At 48.1% G+C, this 9,287-nt stretch overlaps 1 protein-coding gene across 2 annotated transcripts in view; it reads left to right on the top strand.

The window, feature by feature from the left end:
• Positions 1-981: 981 nt before the first annotated feature.
• Positions 982-9,287, top strand: part of RAD18 (RAD18 E3 ubiquitin protein ligase) — a 31,455-nt gene continuing 23,149 nt past the window's right edge. For both annotated transcript variants that reach the window (XM_069027710.1, XM_069027709.1), the window contains exons 1-4: positions 982-1,168; positions 1,422-1,503; positions 4,271-4,332; positions 5,708-5,778. In XM_069027710.1, coding sequence (XP_068883811.1) covers positions 1,109-1,168; positions 1,422-1,503; positions 4,271-4,332; positions 5,708-5,778 — 275 coding nt within the window. In that variant the 5' untranslated portion in view covers positions 982-1,108. The remainder of the gene's footprint in view (positions 1,169-1,421; positions 1,504-4,270; positions 4,333-5,707; positions 5,779-9,287) is intronic.

Here is a 9,287-nt window from a genome sequence, read left to right as displayed (position 1 = left end):
TCAAACTCCGTGGCAATTATTAAACCTCCCGACAGCCCATGGGGAGCACTCAGCTCTGGTCACTACCTGCCGTTTTTGCGGGTTTCAGCCATCAGGCCGTGTATTTTTAGCCTAGGTTTTGCTGTCCCCTCTGTGGAATTCAGAGAGGCAGTCCCGGCCATGCCCGGGGCAGACGTGATGTGGATGCTGCCCATTGCCGTGGCAACACGGCAGGGCTCTGGGAAGGAGGTTCCCATAGCAAAGAGCAGACACACATCTGGGCAGAGCGCAGGTGTAACTGCAGAGGGAGGGAGGCGGGTCAGTGTGTTTCCAAATCGCACCGACACGTCTTAGGTGGGTTTTAAATTAATATCATCTGGAAGATACAGACGAGGACACCCATGTCCATCTTATGGGATCGCTCAGACACATCTCGTTCGTCAGCTGAGTAAACCAGCGATGGCAGCGGCTGTAAATCCTGTGGCATCCACAGAGAACAGCGATCGGAGCTGCCCCGCGGGAGGGAGCCGTACACTGCTCTGGGGCCTGCCCTATTAATATTCATCCACAGGATTCTGGAACTGCCCGAGCAGGCGTTTAATTAGGCTTCATTAGAAAGTGAACGCGGAACGCTTTGCAGCTGTGACACAAGCCCGCCCTCTGAAGAGGCCCCGCAGCGGTCTGTGTCGAGAGCGGGCGGACGGCGGGGCTGCGGCTCTTCTCCGGGGGCCAGGGCTGTCCGCGGGCCCGCAGCTCTGCCGGGAGGGAGCGGGGAACACCGGGGTCACCGCACACGGGCCGGGAACGAGCGGCGGGGCTGGGCACGAGGCGCGGCGGGGCCCGCGTAGGCGGCGCGGTCCCAGCCCGCTCCCCGGTCCCGCTGCCCGTTCCCGGCCCCATCCCCGGTCCCGCTGCCCGTTCCCGGCCCCATCCCCGCTCCCCGGCCCCGCTCCCCGGCCCCGCTCCCCGGCCCCGCTCCCCGGCCGCTGCCGGAAGTGCCGCCGGAAGCGCGGGCGGAGGCGCGCGCGGCGCTGAGCGCGCGGGTTCCGGACCCGCCGCCCGCTCGGAGCGGGGCCGTGGGGCGGTGGGGCTGTGGGGCTGTGGGGCTGTGGGGCTGTGGGGCCGTGACATGGCCCTGGCGCTGCCGCTGCTCGAGCCGCCCTGGCCGCCCGGCCTGGCCCCGCTGAAGGTGCGTGCGGCGCGGCGGGGCCGGAGACCGGGAGGGTGGGCGGGGGTCCCCGGGGTGGCCCGTGAGCGGCCCCGCCGCCCCTGGAGCGCGGGCGGCGTTCGCAGCCGGTGCCGGCACGGCCGCTGCGTCCGCCCTCGCCCCGCGCGGCCGCCGCCCTGGAGCGGCCCCTCGGCGCAGCGAGCCCCGCTGCGGGACACCCCCTGCTCGTGCCGCCCGGGCGCCGTGCCCGTGGCTGATCCCGCTCTCGTTGCAGGCCGTGGATGAGCTGCTGCGCTGTGGGATTTGCTTCGACTACTTCAGCATCGCCGTGATCATCCCGCAGTGCTCGCACAACTGTGAGTGCCGCGGCGGGAGGGCTGCGAGGACATTGGTTGCTCTTGCGGGACTTGCCCGGTCCCGCTGAAGTGGATGAGCTTCCCGAGTGTGAGCTGAGAGGAAAGGCCGGGCGACTTGGAATTGTCCAGCGTGGCGAAGAGAAGGTTCTGGAGGGTGACCAAATTGTGGCCTTCCAGTGCCTGACGGGAGCCTGCAGGAAAGATGGAGAGAGACTATTCACAAGGGCCTGGAGTACCAGCACAAGGGGGAATGGCTTCCCATTGACAGAGGACAGGGTTAGAGTAGAGATTCAGAAGAAATTGTTCCCTGTCAGGGTGGTGAGGCCCTGGCACAGGTTGCCCAGAGAAGCTGTGGCTGCCCCATTCTTGAAAGTGTCCAAAGCCAGGTTGGATGGGGCTTGGAGCACCCTGGGACAGTGGAAGGTGTCCCTGCTCATGGCAGGGGGTGGCACTGGATGGGCCTTAAGGTCCCTTCCCACCTAAACCATTCTAGGATTCTGTGATTCTCTTGGCGATGGAAGCTGGGAGGAGCTTTGTGAGATGGAAGCAGCCAGAACCTTCCCTTTTGTCGTTCCTGCTGCAATGCAAACGTGGCATCTGGCATTCTTCATTTAAATATCTTTCTTACCATCTTGAGGGTGGTACAAATGTAAAGCTCTATGTGGAGAGCATTAATGAGCTCAAATTTTCCATGCTGCTCTGTCTGCCCCGGGTGATATCTGCTGGAACCTGGCCCCAAGCAGTTTGCTGAAGCCAGATTAGGGAGGAAGTTCGTTGCCTTTTTTCACATTAAAATAAATGCTTATAGTTGTTTGGTTCAGAAACTGTAGCGGTTCCTTCCGTGAAGGGGGATATTGTAGCTTGGCAATTAAGTTTAGTTTAGCTTGGCAAAGCTGTCACCATTGAAACCAGTGTGGGGAGCCACAAAACTGGAAATTCTCTACACTTGCTGGTAGTACAGTCTGCCTGGGGCACAGTGGGGTTCAGAGGCCCTTAACTTTGAAAAGAATCTATCTACCTTGTTTTTTTTTTAATAGATTACACTTTCCCCTGCAAACTGCAGAAGGTCCAAGTTTTTTACAGTAGACCAAGATTTCTTGAAGTATTTTCCTCTCTCTTGTCTCTGTAATTGCAGATGACTGAGGTTGGACAACTGGAGCCAAAAGCCCTTTGCCTTTAATGAGTAGTTTGAATGGATGACAATGAAATACATCTACTTGCAAAACTTTTTGCTGATTCTCATTTTCTTAATGATCTATTTCAGGGCTTCTGAGCATCTCTGTAATCTGTTTGCACCTGTAGCCACATAAAATTCCTCCTCTGCTCCTCCTTGGGTGCCTGGGAGGATTCAGTAGCTCATGTGACAGAAGGTATTTAACTGTCACAGTGCTTTGGACTGTGTCATCAGTGACAGAACAGATGTGCTGTTGGTATTTTTTTCACACAATGAAAGCATCTGAAGGTGAATGTCTTCTCTAATATGAGCAGAGTGACATGTGGCCCAGAGATTTCTTATGCTCTTGAGTCTGAGAGGATGAACTTGATCCTCAGGCCAACATAGCTGAAAGGTGGGCAGGGGAGCCCAGGCATAAATGCTGAGAGCTTGTGTGGTTTGTTCTCCCTGAGGGAGCTGTGGCTGCAATCGTTGCACACATGGGCCTGGCCCATTGACAGGGGCTGTCAGATGCTGGCAGCCTGGATCTGCCACTTCATTTGTACTCATACAGTTAAAGTGTGTTTCTTTTCTGTATGGGTTTCCCACCCTGTATTACTTCTTACTATGTATGTAGTAATTTTTGAGCATTTAGATGGATTTGCAGTTTTAAGTGTTAATTGGTGCATTATACCAGGTTGGACAGGGCTTGGAGCAACCTGGTCTAGTGGAAGGTGTCCCTGCCCATGGCAGGAGGTGGGATGAAATGAACTTTAAGGTCCTTCCCAAACCATTCTGGGATTAATTAATGCTTCTGCTGCTTTTCAGATGCATTCCCAGAGGGTCCATGAAATAGGATCTGTTTTGGGAGCTGCTGCTGAGTGTGTTCAGTGCTGAGGCTCTGACCCATAATGATCTAGTGAGGGAATGTCTTTTCCTGGAGAATGATGAGACTTTTTAAATCCTTAAGTGACTGTGAAAGCTCACAGATAAGTTGACAAAGTGTAACGAATGCAGAAGTTTACTGTGACAATATGAAGCTTATGGTGTGTTTCACCATAAGTTTCACCACCGAGTCTGTTGAGGCATCCTGTGATGATTGGATGACATTAAGCTGTCTCCCAGCATTTCAGTGCTGTCTCCCTCCTTTTTAGCCTCTTCTTTCACCAAGTTGGTATTGTTTTGGAAAGGGGCTGAAGAGCCTGGGAAGAAGAGGGGATTGTGAGTTTGTCTGGGGCTGTACAGGAAGATGAAAGTGATCCAACATTAGTCATGTCAAAAACCCAACGTGGTGAGGGAGTGAGCAGTGCAAACACTGCTGCAGTGGTGGTGGCTGATGAAGCTTTTCTTGTCGTGCACTGGGAAATAAAAGGACACAAACATCAGCTTTAGACAGAGCTGATATTTGATGTTGAAACATGTTGGTATAAAACACAGATTTTTTTTTTTTGCAACAATGATAACCTCAATTCCATGGAAAAATGGTGTATTTTTAATATTTGTGTATTGTGGAATATCTTGCACATATTGTACAATAAGGCAATACACAAGCAAGGATGTGGAACTGCATTTGGAAGAATGTCTGCTTCAAAATGATGTGTTTCCTTTTTCCAGATTGCTCCCTTTGCATCCGCAAGTTTTTGTCCTACAAAACGCAGTGTCCAACATGCTGTGTGGTAAGTGTGGGGGTTTTTTGGTTTGGTATTTTCCCCCCTGTTTATTTTTTTTTACATTTTTCCAGCAAATCTCAGGAGCTTTTTCCTTTGGACTATGCCAAATAATTCTGATCCCATGGGCAAAGTGGGGTGCTCTTGCATCTGGAATTCTCGTGTTTCAGAGGTGCTCCAATGTCAGTGCAGGCAGAAGTGGATGGAGCATCAGGCCTGGGCTTTGGCTTGGGGCTGTGTATACAATCTGTCACAAAACATTGAACATTAATTGATTAAAATACTCCATCTTTTAAACCAGCAGTGCTGAAACATAAGCACTTACTTTTCCGTGTGTGAGAGGCCTCATTTCATCTCAAAGAGTGTCTGCAGGTGTCCACACACCTCCTAGTGCTAAAGGTGGTTGTGCTGCATGGCCTTTGGGGAGGGGAGCCCTCTGCTCTGCTCTGGGGACAGGAGGCCGAATGTGCAGAGCACTGGAGGCAGGCTGTGGCTGCTCTGCAGGTGGGTTGTTATTAGGATCTCACTTAAAGCCTTTTTTTTTTGATTAAAGAACACAGAACACAATTTTTTCTAGGTTTTAATCTAACTTTTTACCTTAAGCTGATTGGGCTTTATTGACCTCAGAAACAGTGCCTAAAAACTGAGTGGCACTTCAGGAATATTGGCAAAATAGAAGTAATTTTGGTCTGTGTTCTAAAGCATGAAACAGATAAGACTTTTCAAGACTAGAAAATGTACTTATTTGTATCTTTGCCAGTTTTTAAACATCAAACGAGTGGAGACTACAATGGAGTACATTTTACTACCACCTGCTTAAAGCTTAGAGGTACTGGTATGAGAAACTATGAGAAACTAAAAAAAGCTTTGTTAAAAAGAAGAGCAGAGAGTTGCAGTGAGATAAAAATCAAAAATTGTTTAAAAAGAATGAATTGAATGCATAAAGTCATCTCATAATTCACATTTTCATTCCATAATCAGAAGATTAACATTTCCCTTCCTCAGTTTTCATGCTTTGATGCTTAAGGTTCTTACCCCCTTCAGAAGATCCTTGGTTTGGTAGACCTGTGCTACAATAAACAATTGTTGGAGCCTGGGCACACTGGGCTTTGTTGCTTTAGCTTTATGCTTTGTTTTTATCTATTACCCTTAATATCCCAGACTTAAGTTCTCAGGCAGTTATTTTGATATGAGATATTTTTTGGGGAAAAGTGTTTACCCTTTAAACATCTTAATTTCTGTAGCACTTTAGTGGGGGCAGTTGAGGCATTGAGCCAAGAAGCAAGTTATTGATCACTTGAACATTTTCTGGGCACTTGCTGTTTTCACTGCATTTGAATGTTTGTTTAGGTTTGTTTTTGCTTTTTCTTTCTTTTTTTAATAGGCAGTCTCAGAATCTGACCTGAAAAACAACCGGATTTTAGATGATCTAGTAAAGAGCTTTAATTCTGCAAGGTATTTATGTGCTTTTATGACTATTGCCTCTGTTTTGGCAGCTGGAAAGGGGTGACTGTGGGGGACCAGGCTCAGTCCATGGAGAGGAGCAGTGTGAGAACTGAGCAAAAATATTGTGGTGTCACAGAAGCATTGTCAAAGATGAATGTTTACACTTTGCAGTGTTCTAGCTGAAGGTTACTGTCCACTCGAGTGATGTGGAGGTTTTACAAGCTTATTTTGGTTCTGCTTCTGATTAGCTGCTCTGGAAGTTACAGTCTCTGCCCATTTGTGGGAAGTCAACAGATATGTCAGGATTCTGTGGGGGAAATAACAGTAATAAAGATTTTCTTCGAAGATCCTTCCTATGTGTGCAGGGGAAATTCTGAATAGAAGGATTTTGTCCAGTGGTAATGGTCAACTTGCAAGAGAATTCTCTTGGTGAAGTCATTGGCTGGGAAAAATATAGGTATTGAGAGACTAAAAATGTGAGTTTTCTTGAGTAAGGAAAGTGATGGAGTGCTGTGTTTTCAACTCAATTTCTTAGCTGCTTTTCTGTTTGTTTTTAATTCATTTTTGAGCTTCACATCCTTTTAAAAGACAGGAACAACAGAATAAATATGACTTGGTGAACTCTCATCACAGTAGATGCATGAAGCTCCTTGTATTGTTTTCTTTTGATGAGAAGCAACTCAGTGATTTGCTGGGAATTCTGTGGGTATTCCTGTCTATAGGAGACAAATGCAATTTCATCTTTTTCGCTGAAATTAACTTGGAGCTGGAAGTCAGTGAGACTCTTGGCTTTGTAAGTGACAAGAAGCATAGTTCAGTTGATGGCTTTGTTTCATGAGAGAATTTTTCTCTGATGAAGATCATAGAATGTAGATAGATGTAATCTTCTATATGACCTCTACTAGATTCAGTTGATTTATTTGAGTAATTTAAATCCTACAGTTCCATTGTTTCAGCTTGAATTTTGGTACTTCCTAGTGATAAATGGATTACTATTTTTTTGTTAATGCCTAATTTTGTAGGGAACAAGTAGTGCTGACTTGTATCCATTATGATATTGAATCTTAAATGTTAATTTTTTTGGACTGCTTTAATGGATCAGTATAAATCTTACCAGTGAGAGTAGTTCAATAACCTTTCCTTTTGTGACTTGGAGTTCAATCAATTTCTCATGTAGAGTTAGATCAGTAGGATTGTGGAGCCCAGTCTGGCTCGGGTGGAGGGAACCAGTGCAGGGTGTGCTCCAGGTCTGGGTGGGAAAGGCTCCCTGCTGGCTGCTGTAATGGGACAGACTCCTCGGGGGAATGCAGGTAATGGTCAGTGTGGTGTCCAGGGGCTGGGTCTCTCTCCTGTGGCTGCACATGCCCTGAGCTGAGGGGACACTGCTTGTCCAGGGAGCGTTATGTGGGATGGGTATCATTAAATTGTACCACCATTGCTGTATTCTGCCCTGGTGATGTTGGTACAGGACAAATCTTCTGTCTCCCCCCTCCTTCTCCATCTGCTTTGTTTCCCCTTGGCTGTCCCCAAACCCAAAGTCCAGGGGTTGAAGAGCTCAGCGTGTTTGAAAGATAAGGTATGTTCTAACTTGACTCTGAGCCTCGGGTAGTTTGATGTTTATGAAAATTAGGCCTTAAATCTTCTCAACATTTCACAAAGTGCAAACCCATTTCTTAAGTCAGGCCTGGAGGGGAAGGAAATGGTAATGTTGGTGGCACTTAGCAGAGTGAAAGCTGTGCTCCAAGGTCAGTGTTTGCAGGGAATGGGAATCATTCCAACCAGAGCCGAGCGCTGATCCCATTTATGCTCTGCTCAGCGTTAGGTGTTTGCAGGATGAGCTGTCGTGGATGTGCTCAGGGGTGCTGTGTGGGAATGCAGCTCCCTCCCTGTACAGAGAGTGGGCTCTCCTGTCTCCCAGTGAAAGTGGAGGTGTTCTGTGCTTTATTATGGGTGTTTTACTGTGTGTGAAAGGGAGAGGAGCAGCTCTGACCAGGCTTTGCAGTGCCCTGCTGAGGGGCACACCCTGACCCCATTGGGGCAGGAGCTTGCAGGGCATTCCCATGAGTGGTTTTCTGTTCCCTTGCCTGTCTGTGCTCTGGGGCAGAATTCATGGCCCTGGCCAGGCCAGGAGAGAAAGATGAGGAGCAGTATTTGCACCAGCTGTCCTTAATGAAGAGTTCTTCTATCAGTTGCAGTGGGGCCAGTATCTTCAAAAATAATGTGTAAAGTTTTGTGTGAAGTGTAAAGAATTTGTTTCATTGCCCTCTACTAAAGAGATTATTTTGATAAAATTTGTCAGTTTGTGCATCACCTTGCTAGAAAACTTAACAATAGAAATTAGAGTTACACTTGCATAAGTAGAAAAGTAGTAGCCCTTGCTGAAAAGAATCTCTGCTTTTCTTCATACATAGGGAAGAAAAATGTTTTTACTGTCAAGTTTGTATCTGTTTCCTAATCAGGGTTACTCAACAGGTAGTGAGTCAGAGGAATAAACACATCAGCTCTGGGTGCTTGAGAGAGCAGGTGCTGTCATTGCTGATACACTGATTGAACCTCCAGCAGGAATGCAGGAGGAATTCCAAGGAGATACATTGCCTTTAGTGCAGTTGGGAATGTCCTGTGTGAGTTCTTCCTAGGGAGATTCACAGCTCCTGGCTCTTCCTTGGAATTTATTTATGTGGAAGCCCTAAATTCCCAACAACTTTGCTTCATTGCTGCTTCAGCAAGAGAGAAGTAAAAGAACCATAGAATAGGAACCGGGATCCTGATGAAGGACACTTAGTTTTTGTGAGTGTTACAGATCTGAAGGAAAAAATGTGGGGAGCTGCTTATGCTGTTATTGAAGTAGAGGGAGAGTGCTGGAGGGGAGGATGTTAAGAAACCATCTGTCTTTGGTTAAACAAATGGTTTTTAACTCTGTGCTGTAACCCCACTCAGCAACTGAGGAGGATGGGTCTCGCAGGAGGGTTTGGGTACTGGCTGTTCTGGTGGACCTGGGCTCACTGACACCTGGCTGATTCATCTCTCAGCCTTCAAAGGGAAGGATGCTGCTCTGCTCATAAACTGAGTGTTGTCAGCTGTGCTGCAGTTACTGCTTTGTGCCAGGAAGGTAAAATTCTGTCAGCTCAGAGCTCATAGCAGTCTGTTAAACTCTTGAGAGTATCACAGGTAACGTTAAGACCATACACAAAATGCTGAGCTTTTTGAAAATCATGACTGAGGACTGAGGTTTGCCATAGGATCAGCTCCAAGGTGAGCTGGACAGGCAGGTGATGGCAGAGGCTGGACCCTCCATCACTGCCTGCTTCCTCTGGGCTCGCTGAGTGATGGATGAGTCTTCTGCTCTAGACATGCTTGTCCCAATCTCTCCAATAACAACTGTCAGAATTGCTGTGATTAGTGAGAAATTTGAGTAATTAGCTCTGGTGCTGAGGGAGGGGGTGGCAGGTGACAAAGTGCTGTTGGAGGGCCCAGGGCTGTGCAAGGAGCGTCCCCGTGCCCTGACTCTTCCATCCCTG

This window comes from Aphelocoma coerulescens, chromosome 12 (genome assembly GCF_041296385.1).
Source record: "Aphelocoma coerulescens isolate FSJ_1873_10779 chromosome 12, UR_Acoe_1.0, whole genome shotgun sequence".
Lineage (NCBI taxonomy): Eukaryota > Metazoa > Chordata > Aves > Passeriformes > Corvidae > Aphelocoma > Aphelocoma coerulescens.
Note: the sequence above shows the minus strand (reverse complement) of the source record. Positions and strands in the feature narration are given on the sequence as shown.